Source organism: Hyla sarda, chromosome 7 (genome assembly GCF_029499605.1).
Source record: "Hyla sarda isolate aHylSar1 chromosome 7, aHylSar1.hap1, whole genome shotgun sequence".
In the NCBI taxonomy this organism is placed as follows: domain Eukaryota; kingdom Metazoa; phylum Chordata; class Amphibia; order Anura; family Hylidae; genus Hyla; species Hyla sarda.
Genome location: NC_079195.1, coordinates 221,404,518 through 221,428,824, shown reverse-complemented (window position 1 = coordinate 221,428,824; position 24,307 = coordinate 221,404,518). Strand labels below are relative to the sequence as shown.

The 24,307-nt window shown below is 44.6% G+C and overlaps 1 protein-coding gene across 1 annotated transcript in view; it reads right to left on the bottom strand.

Annotated features, from left to right (window-relative positions):
• WLS (Wnt ligand secretion mediator) overlaps window positions 1-7,988 on the bottom strand; it is a 40,597-nt gene extending 32,609 nt beyond the window's left edge. Inside the window, exon 1 of the mRNA XM_056532765.1 lies at window positions 7,791-7,988. Within this exon, the coding sequence (XP_056388740.1) occupies window positions 7,791-7,896 (106 nt within the window). The 5' untranslated portion in view covers window positions 7,897-7,988. The remainder of the gene's footprint in view (window positions 1-7,790) is intronic.
• Window positions 7,989-24,307: the final 16,319 nt, after the last annotated feature.

The window sequence follows — 24,307 nt, the reverse complement described above, 5'->3', positions numbered from 1 at the left end:
ACAGATGACCTATCTTGTATTATACTTCAGAGCTGTACTCACTATTCTGCTGGTGAGGTCACTGTGTACATACATTACATTACTTATCCTGTACTGATCCTGAGTTATATCTTGTATTATACTTCAGAGCTGTACTCACTATTCTGCTGGTGAGGTCACTGTGTACATACATTACTTATCCTGTACTGATCCTGAGTTATATCCTGTATTGTACTCCAGAGCTGTACTCACTATTCTGCTGGTGAGGTCACTGTGTACATACATTACATTACTTATCCTGTACTGATCCTGAGTTATATCTTGTATTATACTCCAGAGCTGTACTCACTATTCTGCTGGTGAGGTCACTGTGTACATACATTACATTACTTATCCTGTACTGATCCTGAGTTATATCCTGTATTATACTCCAGCCAAGGTTCTGTAATGCACGGAGGCAGTTACTTTCTCGAACATCAGATGACAGTCTAGAATCTGGTGGAAAGATACATATCACAAGCTTATGCATGTGATGAATGTTGGGAGATTTCAGCTCTGTGCAGAATTATGATTGCAGCTCTGGAGTATAAATATAATATATGCGCTCAGGTTCTTAAATATTAGTAATCTGCAAAAAAACATCAAATACTGCACTACTTTAACTCATATGGAGGAGTCTCTGGGCATTTTTTGTCTCTTTATTCCTGCCTATTAAAATATATTGCTATCTCTCGATACCTCTCACATACATGCACACACTGCTTGATTGAGCATGAATCTATTTTGCATTGAGAGATGATGGTTGGCCGACATCTAAAATACTTACTCTATGCACACTACTGTAATACTGCTCCTATATACAAGAATATAACTCCTGTAATACTGCTCCTATATAAAAGAATATAACTACTATAATACCGCCTCCTATATACAAGAACTACTATAATACCGCCTCCTATATACAAGAATATAACTACTATAATACTGCCTCCTATATACAAGAATATAACTACTATAATACCGCCTCCTATATACAAGAATATAACTACTATAATACCGCCTCCTATATACAAGAATATAACTACTATAATACAAGAATATAACTACTATAATACTGTTCCTATGTGTAAGAATATATCTACTATAATACTGCTCCTATATACAAGAATATAACTACTATAATACTGCTCCTATATACAAGAATATAACTACTATAATACTGCTCCTATATACAAGAATATATCTACTATAATACTGCCTCCTATATACAAGAATATAACCACTATAATACTGCTTCTATATACAAGAATATAACTACTATAATACTGCTCCTATATACAAGAATATAACTACTATAATACTGCTCCTATATACAAGAATATATCTACTATAATACTGCCTCCTATATACAAGAATATAACTACTATAATACTGCTCCTATATACAATATACAAGAATATAACTACTATAATACTGCTCCTATACACAAGAATATAACTACTATAATACTGCTCCTATATACAAGAATATAACTACTATAATACTGCTCCTATATACAAGAATATAACTACTATAATACTGTCTCCTATATACAAGAATATAACTACTATAATACTGCTCCCTATATACAAGAATATAACTACTATAATACTGTTCCTATGTGTAAGAATATTGGTCGGAATAATGTCACTGCCATTTAAAAACTGCCCCATGCAATTTAGAATATTTGTAAGTCACTAGATGTGCTACTCTATAGCCCAGAAAGAAGGGCTGCATTCTGTTTGTCACAAAGCTTAGTCTGTCTCTAGTAACTATATCATAGGCTGGAAACTATAATTTAGCTAATGCTATGTGAAGGATTAAGAAACTGGGCTGTGTATCTGTAATCTGTTAGCCTCCTCCAGAGGACCCGCACTGTGCCTGAAAGGTAAAGCAAGGGTTTACCCTTCATCTCTCACCCCCCATAAACGTTCTGAGCAGTTTTACCTTGTATAAATACCAGTATACCTACTTCTGTATCCCACAATGCGCATCTCCCCCTGCCATCCCCTTCTTTAGGCTACAGGTGGCTTGTCAAAATAAATATCAGCATAATTTCAGTGCTTAGAGTAACCCCTTCCGTGCCATGCTACATTTTTTTTTTTTTTAATTGCTCACTTGCAAAGTCTGTGAATCAGTAACCCCTTCGACTCTTCCTTGCCACTTTTAATTGTGTACTGTATAAATCATTCCCCAGCAACAGTGCCAGCCTGTTCCGTCTAGTGCACCTTCACGAGCACCATGCCACAGCTCAGCAGAGAGGAGTAGGTGCTTTTCTGTAATTGGCCAGGCAAGTATAGGAAAGGAAGTCTGTATGTGTACTACTGGCAGACAGCTCAGCTCTTGTCCTGTAATGAAGACAATGAGAAATAGCTGTGCACTATGGAGGGGCTCACAAACCGCATAAAAAAAAACCACACCAACCTAAGGAAACCATGCAGGCTTTTAAAAATGACTATGAAGAGTATCCCCTTTCACACATTGGCCTCTTCCTCTGTATCCACTTTAGTAGAGTTTTCAGTAAATGGCTGTTTTGTTCCCGTCTCTATGAGCAGATGATGGCTGCTTCCAATTCTCCCGTCTGCCTCGGGCAGTGAATGGCGCTTCCTTCCCCACTGTGATTGAGAAAGCTCCGTCTGACTCGGGAGGCTCTTCAATCATTGTTCTAGGAATGTAACTGAGCTTTTCTGAAGAACACTTCATCCTGGATATAGCCCAAGGTATCCATCGCCCCCCACCCACACCCCCCCCCCGATCCTGCCCCAGCACCCATTCACTGCACCTCGCCCTCTTTAGGGTCAATCCTGGTACAAGTGAACTTTAATTCTGCATTCTCTTTCCGAAACCCCAGCGCCAAATTCCTCCCCGCTGCCATTGATTCAAACCAACCAGAAAGAGACTGAAGTCAGCGGATTCAAAGAGGATTATGTAAAAAGAGAACACATAAGCCAAGATTCACTAACGGAGAGAATGCCTTTGGCTGGTCGGGCATGCTGGGAGTTGTAGTTTTGCAACAGCTGAAGGCGCCTTGGTTGGGAAACACTGCCCTAGGGTGTCATTTTATTTGTTTATTCTTAAAACCAATGAAAGTCATCCAGACAAAGTTAAGCCGATAAAGGTCTACAAATGATCACAAATTATACAGACAGACGAGCAGGCACAGAAATAATAGAAGGATAATATAGTACAGATACAACTAAAATATTAAGAAAAAAAACTAATAAAAATATAATAATATTTTTATTATTAATAAAAAATATATTAATATTTATATTTTTTATTATATTTTATAACAATAATAAAATATATTATAATAATATTAGAGATGAGCGAACTTACAGTAAATTCGATTCGTCACGAACTTCTCGGCTCGGCAGTTGATGTCTTATCCTGCATAAATTAGTTCAGCTTTCCGGTGATCCAATGCGCTGGAAAAGGCGGATACAGTCCAAGGAGACTCTTTCCTAGGAATGTATCCACCTTTTCCAGCCCACCGGAGCACCTGAAGGCTGAAATAATTTACGCAGGAAAAGTCATCAACTGCCGAGCCGAGAAGTTCGTGACGAATCAAATTTACTGTAAGTTCGCTCATCTCTATTCGTGACGAATCGAATTTACTGTAAGTTCGCTCATCTCTAGTACAGATACAAACTAAAATATAAAAAAATAATAAAAACAAAATATATAATATTTTTATTAATAATAAAAATATTTTATTAATATTATTATTATATTTTATGATAACACATAATATAATAATAATAATACTACATACAGGTATTGTATTGGAGCAAAATGCCTATAACTAATAGGATTATAATAAATAAATAAAAAATAAAAAAAGGATCCACATAACTGCAGTTGTGATGTTGCACTGTACGGCACTGCTGTGTGCTGGCACCGTATGCAGTTCCTGTACACCCCATTACCGAACTGTGCCGCCATAGGGTACCTCCAAAATGTACCTTATATTCTCCCTCTATAAATAGGGATTAAAAAAAGTAAACCTTTGTAATATTAAATGCAATGGCTATACAGGTCTATGGGCACTGTATTACAGATCCATAACACACAGCCCCATAGCAGTATATTTCCACCAGGGTGCCTCCAGCTGTTGCCAAACTACAACTCCCAGCATGCCCGGACAGCCAACGGCTGTCCGGGCATGCTGGGAGTTGTAGTTTGGCAACAGCTGGAGGCACCCTGGTGGAAATACACCGACTGTCACGAGGCCTGGTGCGTGCATGATGGGAATAGTAGTATAAAACACAAATCTATTTGAAGATTTGGCAGCTGAAGACAAATGCAGCAGCTCGCGCTTCACATTGGCACAGGCTGTAACCTGGCAAAAAATGGGTTAACAGAAGAAGTTCAAGCTACAAACACCGTTCTATTCTGCAATTTTATTTTTTTCTCTCTTCTCCCCCCCCCCCCCCCCCCATGTTCAGGCCTCAGGGACGGGCCAAATAATTTCCGGATTTCACATATAAAAGTTTCCAAGCAGAGAGAATAGGCTTCCTGTGTATAGTGCAGTAATTGATACTATTCTCCTTGAGATGAAGGGCCGGGGAGGACACTAGTTACCTTAGTAATTGAGGACAACAATTGGTTAAGACAAGATGAATCACTTCAGTCTCTCCCTTTGTTGACGGAAATTAATCTGGATGAGCTCAAAAAAAAAAAAAAAAAAAAAAAAAATCCAGGCAGAGATCCAACCACTTGCAATCCAGTGCATGCACACCACGTTTTTTTTTTTGCAATACAGTTCCTGTATCAGGTTTTTTGATGAAAAACGGATTTTAAGAAAAAAAGAAAATGTATACGTTTTTTACTTTTCACTCCATTTTGAATACATTTTCCACTTGTTTAATTGAAATTCCAAGAAAGAAAAAAAAAGACTGTGCAAAGTCAAGAACCGTACGGTGAAAACCGGATGGAACCGTACGCACATACAGTTCTCATTGACTCCCATGATAAAAAAGAAGAAAAAAAAAAAAAAAAAAAACGTATATGGTTTAATACAGTTTTCCAGCCGGACCAAAAAACGTGGTAGACTACAATTTTGGGTACGGGTAAAAAAAAAAAATTACAAAAAAAAAAAATTTTTTTTTTTTTTTTTAAATTAAAAATAAAAAAAAGACAGTATAAGACGCAAAACGGACTAAACCGGATGATGCATTTGAAATACGGTTTACAATGTTAAGTCAATGCATACGGTTTTCTATACAGTACCATACTTTTTTTTTTTTACTTTAAACCGTATAGCAAAAACGTGGTGTGCATGCACCCTTAGAATGTTTTAACATTTTTTATTTGTTTATATGGAAAAAAAATTAAATAAAATACTTAAGGTTATGTATGTTCACACCTTCAGGTTTTCAATTGCAATAATTAAATACAAAGTCAGGAATAGATATGATAGTAGAAGATCTATCAATGCATTCCTGACACTTATTGGCTGTAATTTGGCGCATTTATTTTTGTACAGCGAGTATTTGCACAAAAATGTTGTGTCTTCAAAATAGACAACTTTAGCAAAAGGGACTGTGAAATGCAGTGCCTTATTGTTGACTATGCAGCGGACGAGATTCATAAACTGCGTTTTTTTTAATGGCGTAAAAATATCAAACAGAAAAAAATGTAATGATATGAATATTATATTATATTATATTATATTATATTAATATATATATATATATATATATATATATATATATATATATATATATATATATATATCTCATTTCTGCCTTGTCATAGAAAAGTGGCATCCTCTGGCAATGTTCTGAGGGGATTTTTCATTTGTGCAAAAATTTATCAAAGTCTGTGCGCAGTTTTAATACATTTTGCGTAGCAGAGCCAAAAACAGAAAAAAAAAATTAATAAAAAAAGCTGTTTAGTGGCTGCACACGGACACCGATTGATAGATCTCTTCCTTAATGTTTCCCTTATACAGTGTTCCCTCAAGTTACAATATTAATTGGTTCCAGGACGACCATTGTATGTTGAGACCAGAACTCTATGGAAACCTGGTAATTGGTTCTAAAGGCACCAAAATGTCATCCAAAAAAAAAAAAAAAATAGGAAAAAAGGGAGAATTAAAGAAAAATAAGTAGATAACTAATATAGATAAAGTAAGTTCTTAGATATAAAAGTAAGAAAGATCTGCTGGGAGCTGTAATCAATGTCTATGTCAGTGTTTCCCCAAGCAGGGAGCCTCCAGCTGTTGCAAAACTACAACTCCCAGCATGCCCGGACAGCCTTTGGCTGTCCGGGCATGCTGGGAGTTGTAGTTTTGCAATATCTGGGGCCACCCTGCTTGGGAAACACTGGTCTATGTAGAGGACAGGAGCTTCTTCAGGGTCCTGTAGAGTACACAATGTCCTAAAAAAGTAATGGAGCCGCCCTCACCTGATGTCCAAAGGAGCAGCTAATCCTGGTACAGGTAAAGAGTACAGAACATGTAATACCTCCCTGTACTGTAGGGGGCGCTACCAGACACCAGTCAGTGCATACGCTTCAGTAATACAGGTTAAGAGTACAGAACATGTAATACCTCCCTGTACTGTAGGGGGCACTACCAGACACCAGTCAGTGCATGCACTTCAGTAATACAGGTAAAGAGTACAGAACATGTAATACCTCCCTGTACTGTAGGGGGCGCTACCAGACACCAGTCAGTGCATACGCTTCAGTAATACAGGTAAAGAGTACAGAACATGTAATACCTCCCTGTACTGTAGGGGGCGCTACCAGACACCAGTCAGTGCATACACTTCAGTAATACAGGGGTTTTACCAGTGAATGTCCATTCTGATTGGTCGGTTCTTCCGGCCATTGACACGTTTCACAGATCTGGACTGTCTGTACATTGTATGTTGAGTCTGGTTTCAAGTTACGATGGTCCAGAAAAGACCATTGTATGTTGAAACTATTGTATGTTGAGGCCATTGTAAGTTGGGGGATAACTGTACATTGATGATCTGTTCCTGGCTTTGGATGCAATAAGTGTAAAAACCTGAAGGTCTGAACTCTCCCTTATTGTGAAATTTCACATTTACTGACATGAGTCATGGATTTGTTTTTTTTTACCCAAAATTGTTCTCATACCTTTTAAAAGGGGTTTGTGAATTACTTTTTTTTTTATTTTTATTTTTTATCATTTGTAAATGTAAAGTATTTACATTTACAGCAGATTTTTACTAATTTAACCGTTTACTCCAAACTGTTCCATTGCAGGGATAGAAGTTACAGCAGGAAAAGAAAAGATACAATGTAGCAGTGTGATCCGGGTGGAGGGGCAGGGATTTATCTCCCCCCCAAATAAGTTCAGACCTTTAAAAGTTTGGGAGTTCTCAGACCACCCTTCCTGGGGTGTGAAGCTGACAACAAAGGCCGGCCAGGGAGGAGTTTGGGGAGAAGAGGAGGGGGTGGGGAGGGGATACTTTGTTCCCCTATGAAGTCCAAAATGAATTTCACTGGTTAACACCTCAAGTCCTGGAAAGTGTAAAGAGTTACCTAAGTTGCATTTTGTCACTTTTAACCCCTTCCTGATCTACCCTTAGAAGACGAAGGGGGTGGGTGCACCCAGAATAGTGATCCCTGCGCCCCCAAATATGCATCACATCCAGAGGAAAGAAGGTGAAGATAATCGGAGAGGACAGGAGACCCCGGGGGTGAGGACAGGAGACCCCGGGGGTGAGGATTGGGGGGCAGGGAGCGAGCACTCAGGCTGCGGGCACAGGGAGAAAAGTTTTGGAGCGAGCACTCACCGATCAGCCCCCCGACCAGGAACGCCAGCACTTGGAAGACGAGGAGTATGCCCCCCACCAGGCACAGCTTCTTGGTGCTCATGTTCTCTATGATGGCCCCCGCCATGGCTGCAGATTCCTGGGGAGTCCGGACTCACACACAGCTCTGCTGCCTCCAGATTTATCTGCCGCAGCCTCCGGATCACGTGATGGGGCTCAGACTGCACCTCCCCTGCCTGCTCTACTGCTGCTGCTGCTGCAGTGCCGCTCAGTGACCAGAGGGGTGACCCAATCCTCTACACTACACCTGATGACCGGCACCCTACACCGGCACCCACTCCTCTACACTACACCGGCACCCACTCCTCTACACTACACCTGATGACCGGCACCCACTCATCTACACTACACCTGATGACCGGCACCCACTCCTCTACACTACACCTGATGACCGGCACCCACTCCTCTACACTACACCTGATGACCGGCACCCACTCCTCTACACTACACCTGATGACCGGCACCCACTCCTCTACACTACACTTAATGACCGGCACCCACTCCTCTACACTACACCTGATGACCGGCACCCACTCCTCTACACTACACCTGATGACCGGCACCCACTCCTCTACACTACACCTAATGACCGGCACCCACTCCTCTACACTACACCTGATGACCGGCACCCACTCCTCTACACTACACCGGCACCCACTCCTCTACACTACACCGGCACCCACTCCTCTATACTACACCTGATGACTGGCACCCACTCCTCTATACTACACCTGATGACGGCACACACTCCTCTACACTACACCTGATGACCGGCACCCACTCCTCTACACTACACCTGATGACCGGCACACACTCCTCTATACTACACCGACACCCACTGCTCTACACTACACCTGATGACCGGCACCCACTCCTCTATACTACACCTGATGACTGGCACCCACTCCTCTACACTACACCTGATGACCGGCACCCACTTCTCTACACTACACCTGATGACCGGCACCCACTCCTCTACACTACCCCGGCACCCACTCCTCTACACTACACCGGCACCCACTCCTCTACACTACACCGGCACCCACTCCTCTATACTACACCTGATGACTGGCACCCACTCCTCTACACTACACCGGCACCCACTCCTCTATTCTACACCTGATGACTGGCACCCACTCCTCTACACTACACCTGATGACCGGCACCCACTCCTCTACACTACACCTAATGACCGGCACCCACTTCTCTACACTACACCTGATGACCGGCACCCACTCATCTACACTACACCTGATGACCGGCACCCACTCCTCTACACTACACCTGATGACCGGCACCCACTCCTCTACACTACACCTGATGACCGGCACCCACTCCTCTACACTACACTTAATGACCGGCACCCACTTCTCTACACTACACCTGATGACCAGCACCCACTCATCTACACTACACCTGATGACCGGCACCCACTCCTCTACACTACACCTGATGACCGGCACCCACTCCTCTACACTACACCTGATGACCGGCACCCACTCCTCTATACTACACCTGATGACTGGCACCCACTCCTCTACACTACACCTGATGACCGGCACCCACTCCTCTACACTACACCTGATGACCGGCACACACTCCTCTACACTACACCTGATGACCGGCACACACTCCTCTACACTACACCTGATGACCGGCACACACTCCTCTACACTACACCTGATGACCGGCACCCACTCCTCTACACTACACCTGATGACCGGCACCCACTCCTCTACACTACACCTGATGACCGGCACCCACTCCTCTATACTACACCGGCACACACTGCTTTACACTACACCTGATGACCGGCACCCACTCCTCTACACTACACCGGCACCCACTCCTCTACACTACACTTGATGACCGGCACCCACTCCTCTATACTACACCTGATGACCGGCACACACTCCTCTACACTACACCTGATGACCGGCACCCACTCCTCTACACTACACCTGATGACCGGCACCCACTCCTCTATACTACACCTGATGACCGGCACCCACTCCTCTACACTACACTTGATGACCGGCACCCACTCCTCTACACTACACATGATGACCGGCACCCACTCCTCTATACTACACCTGATGACCGGCACCCACTCCTCTACACTACACTTGATGACCAGCACCCACTCCTCTACACTACACCTGATGACCGGCACCCACTCCTCTATACTACACCAGCACCCACTGCTCTACACTACACCTGATGACCGGCACCCACTCCTCTACTCTACACCTGATGACCGGAACCCACTCCTCTATACTACACCGGCACCCACTGCTCTACACTACACCTGATGACCGGCACCCACTCCTCTACACTACACCGGCACCCACTCCTCTACACTACACCTGATGACCGGCACCCACTCCTCTACACTACACCTGATGACCGGCACCCACTCCTCTACACTACACCTGATGACCGGCACCCACTCCTCTACACTACACCTAATGACCGGCACCCACTTCTCTACACTACACCTGATGACCGGCACCCACTCCTCTACACTACACCTGATGACCGGCACCCACTCCTCTATACTACACCTGATGACCGGCACCCACTCCTCTACACTACACCTGATGACCGGCACCCACTCCTCTACACTACACCTGATGACCGGCACCCACTCCTCTACACTACACCTGATGACTGGCACCCACTCCTCTACACTACACCTGATGACCGGCACCCACTCCTCTACACTACACCTGATGACCGGCACCCACTCCTCTACACTACACCGGCACTCACTCCTCTACACTACACCGGCACCCACTCCTCTATACTACACCTGATGACTGGCACCCACTCCTCTACACTACACCGGCACCCACTCCTCTATACTACACCTGATGACTGGCACCCACTCCTCTACACTACACCTGATGACCGGCACCCACTCCTCTACACTACACCTGATGACCGGCACCCACTCCTCTACACTACACCTAATGACCGGCACCCACTTCTCTACACTACACCGGCACCCACTCCTCTATACTACACCGGCACCCACTGCTTTACACTACACCTGATGACCGGCACCCACTCCTCTACACTACACCGGCACCCACTCCTCTACACTACACTTGATGACCGGCACCCACTCCTCTATACTACACCTGATGACCGGCACACACTCCTCTACACTACACCTGATGACCGGCACCCACTCCTCTACACTACACCTGATGACCGGCACCCACTCCTCTATACTACACCTGATGACCGGCACCCACTCCTCTACACTACACTTGATGACCGGCACCCACTCCTCTACACTACACATGATGACCGGCACCCACTCCTCTATACTACACCTGATGACCGGCACCCACTCCTCTACACTACACTTGATGACCGGCACCCACTCCTCTACACTACACCTGATGACCGGCACCCACTCCTCTATACTACACCAGCACCCACTGCTCTACACTACACCTGATGACCGGCACCCACTCCTCTACTCTACACCTGATGACCGGAACCCACTCCTCTATACTACACCGGCACCCACTGCTCTACACTACACCTGATGACCGGCACCCACTCCTCTACACTACACCGGCACCCACTCCTCTACACTACACCTGATGACCGGCACACACTCCTCTACACTACACCTGATGACCGGCACACACTCCTCTACACTACACCTGATGACCGGCACCCACTCCTCTACACTACACCTAATGACCGGCACCCACTTCTCTACACTACACCTGATGACCGGCACCCACTCCTCTACACTACACCTGATGACCGGCACCCACTCCTCTATACTACACCTGATGACCGGCACCCACTCCTCTACACTACACCTGATGACCGGCACCCACTCCTCTACACTACACCTGATGACCGGCACCCACTCCTCTACACTACACCTGATGACTGGCACCCACTCCTCTACACTACACCTGATGACCGGCACCCACTCCTCTACACTACACCTGATGACCGGCACCCACTCCTCTACACTACACCGGCACCCACTCCTCTACACTACACCGGCACCCACTCCTCTATACTACACCTGATGACTGGCACCCACTCCTCTACACTACACCGGCACCCACTCCTCTATACTACACCTGATGACTGGCACCCACTCCTCTACACTACACCTGATGACCGGCACCCACTCCTCTACACTACACCTGATGACCGGCACACACTCCTCTACACTACACCTGATGACCGGCACCCACTCCTCTACACTACACCTAATGACCGGCACCCACTTCTCTACACTACACCTGATGACCGGCACCCACTCCTCTACACTACACCTGATGACCGGCACCCACTTCTCTATACTACACCTGATGACCGGCACCCACTCCTCTACACTACACCTGATGACCGGCACCCACTCCTCTATACTACACCTGATGACCGGCACCCACTCCTCTACACTACACCTGATGACCGGCACCCACTCCTCTACACTACACCTGATGACCGGCACCCACTCCTCTACACTACACCTGATGACCGGCACCCACTCCTCTACACTACACCTGATGACCGGCACCCACTCCTCTACACTACACCTGATGACCGGCACCCACTTCTCTACACTACACCTGATGACCGGCACCCACTCATCTACACTACACCTGATGACCGGCACCCACTCCTCTACACTACACCTGATGACCGGCACACACTCCTCTATACTACACCGACACCCACTGCTCTACAATACACCTGATGACCGGCACACACTCCTCTACACTACACCTGATGACCGGCACCCACTCCTCTACACTACACCAGCACCCACTGCTCTACACTACACCTGATGACCGGCACCCACTCCTCTACACTACACCTGATGACTGGCACCCACTCCTCTACACTACACCTGATGACCGGCACCAACTCCTCTACACTACACCTGATGACCGGCACCCACTCCTCTATACTACACCGGCACCCACTGCTTTACACTACACCTGATGACCGGCACCCACTCCTCTACACTACACCTGATGACCGGCACCCACTCCTCTACACTACACCTGATGACCGGCACCCACTCCTCTACACTACACCTGATGACCAACACACTCCTCTACACTACACCTGATGACCGGCACCCACTCCTCTACACTACACCTGATGACCGGTACCCACTCCTCTACACTACACCTGATGACCAACACACTCCTCTACACTACACCTGATGACCAGCACTATGTAGGTCATTGTGTACTTACATTACATTACTTATCCTGTACTGATCCTGAGTTATATCCTGTTTTATACTCCAGAGCTGTACTCACTATTCTGCTGGTGAGATCACTGTGTACATACATTACATTACTTATCCTGTACTGATCCTGCGTTATATCCTGTATTATATTCCAGAGCTGTACTCACTATTCTGCTGGTGAGGTCACTGTGTACATACATTACATTACTAATCCTGTACTGATCCTGAGTTATATCCTGTATTATACTCCAGAGCTGTACTCACTATTCTGCTGGAGAGGTCATTGTGTACATACATTACATTACTGATCCTGTACTGATCCTGAGTTATATCCTGTATTATACTCCAGAGCTGTACTCACTATTCTGCTGGTGAGGTCACTGTATACATACATTACATTACTTATCCTGTACTGATCCTGAGTTATATCCTGTATTATACTCCAGAGCTGTACTCACTATTCTGCTGGTGAGGTCACTGTGTACATACATTACATTACTTATCCTGTACTGATCCTGAGTTATATCCTGTATTATACCCCAGAGCTGTACTCACTATTCTGCTGGTGAGGTCACTGTGTACATACATTACATTACTTATCCTGTACTGATCCTGAGTTATATCCTGTATTATACCCCAGAGCTGTACTCACTATTCTGCTGGTGAGGTCACTGTGTACGTACATTACATTACTTATCCTGTACTGATCCTGAGTTATATCCTGTATTATACCCCAGAGCTGTACTCACTATTCTGCTGGTGAGGTCACTGTGTACGTACATTACATTACTTATCCTGTACTGATCCTGAGTTATATCCTGTATTATACAGGTCTGGGGTCTGCGTTTGTCATCTTTACACCCTGTAGAGTTATACAGAAATTCTGTGTTATAAGAGCTCGGCCTCATCTGTTGGGGGGTTAACAAGGTGACTGACGGTTTTCTTAAACAACCAGCAGGGCGGTGACTTTAGCTGTCACGTGGGATCAGTTCAATAAATATAATGGAAATTAAACAAAAATTCGGCAGTTTTTCAGGTAGGAGAAAAAAAACCTCCAAGTTTTGTTGATTTTTACCGTTGCAGGGAGCGCTGACATTTGTAGTACATCCTGACTGTTTTGGAAGCTTCCCAGGGATGATTAACATAAGGGGCGGAAGGATTTTTTGCCCCAGGTCCCTACCTTAAAATAGGCCCAGCTATCGGGCCGGTTCAGGAAGTGGAAAAAGAAAGGGGGTGCCCCGCGGGGGGTTCTGGCACAAGTGTTCCAGATGCCTGAGCAAGCACCTTTAAGATGTACACAGAGTTAAATGGTAACTCTCATTGAAACTCCTTTTTGCTATATTGCACTCCTTATGGTAAATAAAAAATATTTCTAATATACTTTGTTTAAAAAAAAAAAAAGAAGTTTTCTATGTTTTATTTGTTCTTAAAAAAGCTCAAGAGCACATTTTCCCCCATCTTATACATAGACTTAGGACCGAGATCCAAACACAGGAAGTGCAGCCTGGAGTGCTGAGGGGGGTGTGTCCAGCCTCATCCAATCATAGCTCCTCTCACACTTAACTGCCATATGCTGTTGGCTGGACACCCCCCCTCAGCAATCCAGGCTGCACTTTGTGTTTGGACCTCGGTCCTAAGTCTGTGTATAAGATGGGGGAAATGTGCTCTTGAGCTTTTTTAAGCACAAATAAAACATAGAAAACTTCATTTTTTTAAACAAAGTATATTAGAAATATTTTTTATTTACCATAAGGAGTGCAATAGCAAAAATTAGTTTTAATGAGAGCGCCCATTTAAAGTACACTGTTATGCAGGGCTTCGGGGACTTATGGCGTGAGCTTACGCCAGAGAGAAGGAGAGGAGACCAGTGCAGGATTGGAGCGATCGGACACAGAGGAGCTATGGGGGAGCGAAGTGACATGGTTGTTTTTTTATGTTGTCACATATGGGGGGAGCTTATACAATATGAGAGTATAGAGGGGGCCTTATACTATATAAGAGAGCACAGAGGGGGCCTTATACTATATATGAGCACAGAGGGGGCCTTATACTATATAAGAGAGCACAGAGGGGGCCTTATACTATATAAGAGAGCACAGAGGGGGCCTTATACTATATAAGAGAGCACAGAGGGGGCCTTATACTATATAAGAGAGCACAGATGGGGCCTTATACTATATATGAGCACAGAGGGGGCCTTATACTATATATGAGCACAGAGGGGCCTTATACTATATATGAGCACAGAGGGGGCCTTATACTATATAAGAGAGCACAGAGGGGGCCTTATACTATATAAGAGAGCACAGAGGGGGCCTAATACAATATGTGAGTACAGAGGGGGCCTTATACTATATAAGAGAGCACAGAGGGGGCATTATACTATATATGAGCACAGATGGGCCTTATACTATATATGAGCACAGAGGGGCATGACTACTATAGAGGAGCAGAGAGGGGGCCTTATACTATATAAGAGCACAGAGGGGGCCTTATACTATATATGAGCACAGAGGGGGCCTTATATTATATGGGAACACAGAGGGGGCCATATACTATATAAGAGAGCACAGAGGGGGCCTTATATTATATATGAGCACAGAGGGGCCTTATACTATATAAGAGCACAGAGGGGCCTTATACTATATAAGAGCACAGAGGGGGCCTTATACTATATAAGAGAGCACAGAGGGGGCCTTATACAATATGTGAGTACAGAGGGGGCCTTATACTATATAAGAGAGCACAGAGGGGGCCTTATACTATATATGAGCACAGAGGGGGCATTATACTATATAAGAGAGCACAGAGGGGGCCTTATACTATATAAGAGAGCACAGAGGGGGCCTTATACTATATAAGAGAGCACAGAGGGGGCCTTATACTATATAAGAGAGCACAGAGGGGGCCTTATACTATATAAGAGAGCACAGAGGGGGCCTTATACTATATAAGAGAGCACAGAGGGGGCCTTATACTATATAAGAGAGCACAGAGGGGGCCTTATACTATATAAGAGAGCACAGAGGGGGCCTTATACTATATATGAGCACAGAGGGGGCCTTATACTATATAAGAGCACAGAGGGGCCTTACACTATATAAGAGCACAGAGGGGGCCTTATACTATATAAGAGAGCACAGAGGGGGCCTTATACTATATAAGAGAGCACAGAGGGGGCCTTATACAATATGTGAGTACAGAGGGGGCCTTATACTATATAAGAGAGCACAGAGGGGGCCTTATACTATATATGAGCACAGAGGGGGCCTTATACTATATAAGAGCACAGAGGGGGCCTTATACTATATAAGAGCACAGAGGGGGCCTTATACTATATAAGAGAGCACAGAGGGGGCCTTATACAATATGTGAGTACAGAGGGGGCCTTATACTATATAAGAGAGCACAGAGGGGGCCTTATACTATATATGAGCACAGAGGGGGCCTTATACTATATATGAGCACAGAGGGGCCTTATACTATATAAGAGCACAGAAGGGGCCTTATACTATATAAGAGCACAGAGGGGGCCTTATACTATATATGAGCACAGAGGGGGCCTTATACTATATATGAGCACAGAGGGGGCCTTATATTATATGGGAACACAGAGGGGGCCATATATTATATGAGAGCACAGAGGGGGCCTTATACTATATATGAGCACAGAGGGGGCCTTATACTATATAAGAGAGCACAGAGGGGGCCTTATACTATATAAGAGAGCACAGAGGGGGCCTTATACTATATAAGAGAGCACAGAGGGGGCCATATACTATATAAGAGAGCACAGAGGGGGCCTTATACTATAAATGAGCACAGAGGGGGCCTTATACTATATATGAGCACAGAGGGGACCTTATACTATATATGAGCACAGAGGGGGCCTTATACTATATATGAGCACAGAGGGGGCCTTATACTATATATGAGCACAGAGGGGGCCTTATACTATATATGAGCACAGAGGGGGCCTTATACTATATATGAGCACAGAGGGGCCTTATACTATATATTAGCACAGAGGGGGCCTTATACTATATAGGAGCACAGAGGGGCCTTATACTATATAAGAGCACAGAGGGGGCCTTATATTATATAGGTGCACAGAGGGGGCCTTATACTATATAAGAGCACAGAGGGGGCCATATACTATATATGAGCACAGAGGGGGCCTTATACTATATGGGAACACAGAGGGGGCCGTATACTATATGGCAGCACAGAGGGGGCCTTTTACATTATGGGAACACAGAGGGGGCCGTATACTATATGGGAGCACAGAGGGGCCTTATACTATGTAAGAGCACAAAGGGGGCCTGACTACTATATAAGAGCACAAAGGGGGCCTTATACTATATAAGAGCACAGAGGGGACCTTATACTATATATGAGCACAGAGGGGCCTTATACTATATAAGAGCACAGAGGGGGCCTTATACTATATAAGAGCACAGAGGGGGCCTTATACTATATATGAGCACAGAGGGGGCCTTATACTATATATTAGCACAGAGGGGGCCTTATACTATATAAGAGAGCACAGAGGGGGCCTTATACTATATAAGAGCACAGAGGGGGCCTTATACTATATATGAGCACAGAGGGGGCCTTATACTATATATTAGCACAGAGGGGGCCTTATACTATATAAGAGAGCACAGAGGGGGCCTTATACTATATAAGAGCACAGAGGGGGCCTTATACTATATATGAGCACAGAGGGGGCCTTATATTATATGGGAACACAGAGGGGGCCATATATTATATGAGAGCACAGAGGGGGCCTTATACTATATATGAGCACAGAGGGGGGCTTATACTATATAAGAGAGCACAGAGGGGGCCTTATACTATATAAGAGCGCACAGAGGGGGCCATATACTATATAAGAGAGCACAGAGGGGGCCTTATACTATAAATGAGCACAGAGGGGGCCTTATACTATATATGAGCACAGAGGGGGCCTTATACTATATATGAGCACAGAGGGGGCCTTATACTATATATGAGCACAGAGGGGGCCTTATACTATATATGAGCACAGAGGGGGCCTTATACTATATAGGAGCACAGAGGGGGCCTGACTACTATATAGGAGCACAAAGGGGGCCTTATACTATATATAGAGGGGGGTGGACTACTATATAGGAGCACAGAGGGGGCCTCACTGCTATATAGGAGCACAGAGGGGTCCGACTACTATATAGGGGCACCGAGGGGGCCGACTACTATATAGGAGCACAGCGGGGGCCGACTACTATATAGGGGCACAGAGGGGTCCGACTACTATATAGGAGCACAGAGGGGGCCTGACTACTATATAGGGGCACAGAGGGTGCCTGATTACTATATAGGGGCACAGAGGGTGCCTGATTACTATATAGGAGCACAGGGGGGGGGCATGACTACTATATAGGGGCACAGAGGGGGGCATGGCTACTATATAGGGGCACAGAGGGGGCCTGACTACTATATAGGAGCACAGAGGGGGCCTGACTACTATATAGGGGCACAGAGGGGTCCGACTACTATATAGGAGCACAGCGGGGGCCGACTACTATATAGGGGCACAGAGGGGTCCGACTACTATATAGGAGCACAGAGGGGGCCTGACTACTATATAGGGGCACAGAGGGTGCCTGATTACTATATAGGGGCACAAAGGGTGCCTGATTACTATATAGGAGCACAGGGGGGGCATGACTACTATATAGGGGCACAGAGGGGGGCATGACTACTATATAGGGGCACAGAGGGGGCCTGACTACTATATAGGAGCACAGAGGGGGCCTGACTACTATATAGGGGCACAGAGGGGTCCGACTACTATATAGGAGCACAGCGGGGGCCGACTACTATATAGGGGCACAGAGGGGTCCGACTACTATATAGGAGCACAGAGGGGGCCTGACTACTATATAGGGGCACAGAGGGTGCCTGATTACTATATAGGGGCACAGAGGGTGCCTGATTACTATATAGGAGCACAGGGGGGCATGACTACTATATAGGGGCACAGAGGGGGGCATGACTACTATATAGGGACACAGAGGGGGCCGACTACTATATAGGAGCACAGAGGGGGTCTGACTACTATATAGGAGCACAGGGGGGGGGGGGCGTGACTACTATGTAGGAGCACAGAGGGGGACTGACTACTATATTGGGGCACAGAGAGGGACTGACTACTATATAGGGGCACAGAGGGGGCCTTATACTATATAGGAGCACACAAGGGACCTGTCTACTATGTGGGAGCACAGAGAAGGCCTGACTACTATATAGGGGCACAGAGAGGGCCTGACTACTATATAGGGGCACAGAGGGGGCCTGACTACTATATAGGGGCACAGAGGGGGCCTGACTACTATATAGGGGCACAGAGGGGGCCTGACTGCTATATAGGGGCACAGAGGGGGCCTGTCTACAATAAAGAGGCACAGAGGGGGCCTGACTACTATATAGGAGCACATAGGGGAGCCTGACTACTATATGGGGGCACAGAGGGGCCTGACTACTATATAGGAGCACATAGGGGAGCCTGACTACTATATAGGGGCACAGAGGGGGCCTGACTACTATATAGGGGCAAAGAGGGGGCCTGACTACTATATAGGGGCACAGAGGGGGCCTTATATAGGAGCACAGAGGGGGCCTGTGTATGATCACCTGTATAGTCTGCAGAGCCTGTTAAGTGCTCATATCTATCACTACATGGTCACTGTATGGGGGAATATTAGTCGGTATATAATGGAGTTTATTCAGTATAGTAGTGGTCCTGGTGTAGCGGTATTATGTGTCCCTTGTTTGCTGGTAATATTGGTCTCAGTATACTGGATTTGGTCAGTAACAGTACAATGGCAACACATATGGTGATAATATTCCTCCTTGTATACTGCTATTATCTAACCCTGGAGCCACCAGGAGCATAGGAACTGCTGGGACTTGTGGTATGCAGCATTGGTATTATATGTATAGTCCAGATCACTATGGTTGAATGGTGGGGTCTGCTGGATCTTTAGGTTCTTTGCTTATAGTGAGGCTTAGCCCCGATTCCTGTGAGTTCAGCATAGTAACTATTGTATATCGCAAGGACGACTGGAGATTGTGGAGATTCAGTGAACTGATGAATGTTTCCTCAATGCTGCAATGACATCATGTCTGGGATATATATGGTCTGACACAATATAATCTCCGCATGACACGATTGTAGCAACAATATCCCAATGAGGCAAACGCCATATCATCGACTCATTGCCGGGTATAATTAACTTTACCTATGTACAATGGGATTGTAGCATTAAAGGGGTATTCCAGTAAAAAAACTTTTTTTTTCATATCAACTGGCTCCAGAAAGTTAAACTGATTTGAAAATTACTTCTATTTAAAAAAAAATAATCTTAATCCTTCCAGTACTTATCAGCTCCTGAATTTGAGTTGTTCTTTTCTGTCTGACAACATTGCTCTCTGCTGACACCTCTGTTCGTCTCAGGAACTGTCCAGAGCAGGAGAGGTTTGCTCTGGGGATTTGGGAGACAGACAGAGGTGTCAGTAGAGAGCACTCTTGTCAGACAGAAAAGAACAACTCAACTTCAGCAGCTGATAAGTACTGGAAGAATTAAGATTTTTTTTTTTATAGAAGTCATTTACAAATCTGTTTAACTTTCTGGCACCAGTTGATTACAAAAAAATAAAAAAAATAAAGTTTTCCACCGGAGTACCCCTTTAAATGAAGTTTTTATGTTTATCATATTTTTTAGGAATTTTTGGTGATGTAGTTTTCCAATTCCTGTTCAGTCTGTGATGATAAGGAGGAGGAGGCTACAGAAAAGTGATGTCTACAGGATAATAGTGCAAGGCGACACCAGTAGATGGAGGAGACAATAGATGAAGATCGCAGCTCAGCCTCCCACTTCCTGTGGAATGTGGTCACAGAGCATGCCCAGTACCCTATACCATTAATGGGGTACTCCGGTGGAAAATGTATTTATTTATTTTTATTTTTTTAAGCAACTGGTGCCAGAAAGTTAAACAGATTTGTAAATTACTTCTATTAAAAAATCTTAATCCTTCCAGTACTTATTAGCTGCTGAATACTAGAGAGGAAATTCTTTTCTTTTTGAAACACAGTGCTCTCTGCTGACATCACGACCACAGTGCTCTCTGCTGACATCTCTGTCTATTTTAAGAACTGTCCAGAGTAGGAGAAAATCCCCATAGAAAACATATGCTGCTCTGGACAGTTCCTAAAATGGACAGAGATGTCAGAAGAGAGCACTGTGGTCGTGATGTAAGCAGAGAGCTCTGTGTTCCAAAAAGAAAAGAATTTCCTCTGTAGTATTTAGCAGCTAATAAGTACTGGGAGGATTAAGATTTTTTTAATAGAAGTAATTTACAAATCTGTTTAACTTTCTGGCACCAGTTGATTTAAAAAAAAAAAAAGTTTTCCACCGGAGTACCCCTTTAATGCGAATGGGACAGCTCCATGGAGGTGTGTTGTAAAGGATATCTCTTAGGCAAGATGGCTGCTCCCATAATTATGTACGAAAAATTACAATAGAAACCGATTAGAATTTTGCAGTGAAGCTCATGTGTCGTTCAATGTCAGACGAGCATTATAGTCATCTTCTGGGATATAGAGCCGGGGATCCATCCAAGACTGCGCAAAGTTAAAGGGTGAATTAAAAAAAATGTAAAAATCATTAAAAAAAAAAAAAAAAATTCTGGCATTACTGCGGATCCCTCATGTCTAGATGAGATAATGTAACGGGTCTGTATGCAGTGATTGCCAACCTGCCGGTATTTATCCAACCAATCCTCCAACTCCTGGAATGTTGCACCATATGCTATACCAGTGTTTCCCAACAAGAGCACCTCCAGCTGTTGCAAAACTACAACTCCCAGCATGCCCGGACAGCCAATGGCTGTCCGGGCACGCTGGAAGTTGTAGTTTTGCAACAGCTGGAGGCACACCTAGTTGGGAATCACTGACCTATTCTATGTACTACTATATAGTCCAACATGCTGGGAGTTGTAGTTTTGCAACAGCTGGAGGCACCCCTGGTTGGGAATCATTGACCTATTCTATATACTACTATATAGTCCAACATGCTGGGAGTTGTAGTTTTGCAAAAGCTGGAGGCACCCCTGGTTGGGAAACATTGACCTATACTATTTACTACTATATAGTCCAACATGCTGGGAGTTGTAGTTTTGCAACAGCTGGAGGCACCCCTGGTTGGGAAACACTGACCTATACTATATACTACTATATAGTCCAACATACTGGGAGTTGTAGTTTTGCAACAGCTGGAGGCACCCCTGGTTGGGAAACACTGACCTATATCACATGCTACTATATAGTCCAACATACTGGGAGTTGTACTTTTGCAACAGCTGGAGGCACCCCTGGTTGGGAAACACTGACCTATACTACATGCTACTATATAGTCCAACATACTGGGAGTTGTACTTTTGCAACAGCTGGAGGCACCCCTGGTTGGGAAACATTGACCTATACTATATACTACTATATAGTCCAACATGCTGGGAGTTGTAGTTTTGCAACAGCTGGAGACACCCCTGGTTGGGAATCACTGACCTATTCTATATACTACTATATAGTCCAACATGCTGGGAGTTGTAGTTTTTGCAACAGCTGGAGGCACCCCTGGTTGGGAAACACTGACCTATACTATATACTACTATATAGCCCAACATGCTGGGAGTTGTAGTTTTGCTACATCTGGAGGCCCCCTGGTTGGGAAACACTGACCTATACTATATACTACTATATAGCCCAACATACTGGGAGTTGTAGTTTTTGCAACAGCTGGAGACACTCCTGGTTGGGAAACACTGACCTATACTATATACTTCTATTTAGTCCAACATAGTGGGAGTAGTAGTTTTGCTACAGCTGGAGGCACCCCTGGTTGGGAAACATTGACCTGTCCTATACTATATACTACTTTATACTCCAACATGCTGGGAGTTGTAGTTTTTGTTTGGGACAGCTGCTGAGCCACAGGCTGTATCAGGACATGCTGGGAGTTGTAGTAAGTAACTAACTGCAACTCCCTAATTTAATAAAAAAAAAAAAAAAACATCAAAAAGTCCCATCAAAACAAAAACGGCACTGTTAAAAACTACAGATCGGGGCGCAAAAAAAAAAGAAAAAAAGAAAAAAGTTATAGGGGCCAGAATAGGACAAAATTTCCCCCCACATATTCGTATCCTGTGATGTCACGCATATATAATTAATTATGCAAATTAGCATGGTCGGTATTTATTTATTTTTTGCAAGAAATGTGGCGACCCTATTTGCAGGGCATCCTTTGGTTCTGTCTTCGCCGCCGCAGTCCCGGTAAGTGACCCATACACATAATACAGAATTTTCCGGCGTCTCTTAGCATTCCCGGCCGGACTTTGCAGATGATGAGAGAATTCCGCTGACTTGGATCCCGTCCAGTATTTGGGAGGACAGCGTGTAAATTCCTGCCAAACATTTGCCATCTTGTAAAATGACTCTTTTGTTAGATTAGAAGCACCAGCTTTAACCCCCTGCTGGCCTGGACCGGAGAACATAATCATTTCTGATTAAACAGGGCAGCGTTTTATTTTTTATTTTTTTTTGGCTAATGAGCAGCAGTTGGCGTCGCGGAGCTTGTTGTTGCGAACGCTACTGACAGCAACCAGACCAATTACGCTGGGTATCTTTGTTACGCCTGGGTCCTGTCCCGACTCTTTTTAATTAAGTCATGAATATTCCAAGTCAATAAGCTCGACGGGAATAATTACCGACTTACTGCAGAGAACACAGACCCGCAAAAGGGATTTTCATGAAAAAAAAAGAAAACGTGGAAACGATAACCGTCTACTGATCGATCGGCAGTTTCAGGTTTTTACTGACATTATTTAAACAGAAGTGTTAGCATTTTTTGAGCAATTGTTTTTAAGAAAAAAAAAAGCCTTCATTTTAAAGGGGTTATCCAGGAAAAAACTTTATATATATATATATATATATATATATATATATATATATATATATCTCAACTGGCTCCAGAAAGTTAAACAGATTTGTAAATTACTTCTATTAAAAAAAAATCTTAATCCTTTCAGTACTTATGAGCTTCTGAAGTTAAGGTTGTTCTTTTCTGTCTAAGTGCTCTCTGATGACACATGCTCTCGGGAACCGCCCAGTTTAGAAGAGGTTTGCTATGGGGAT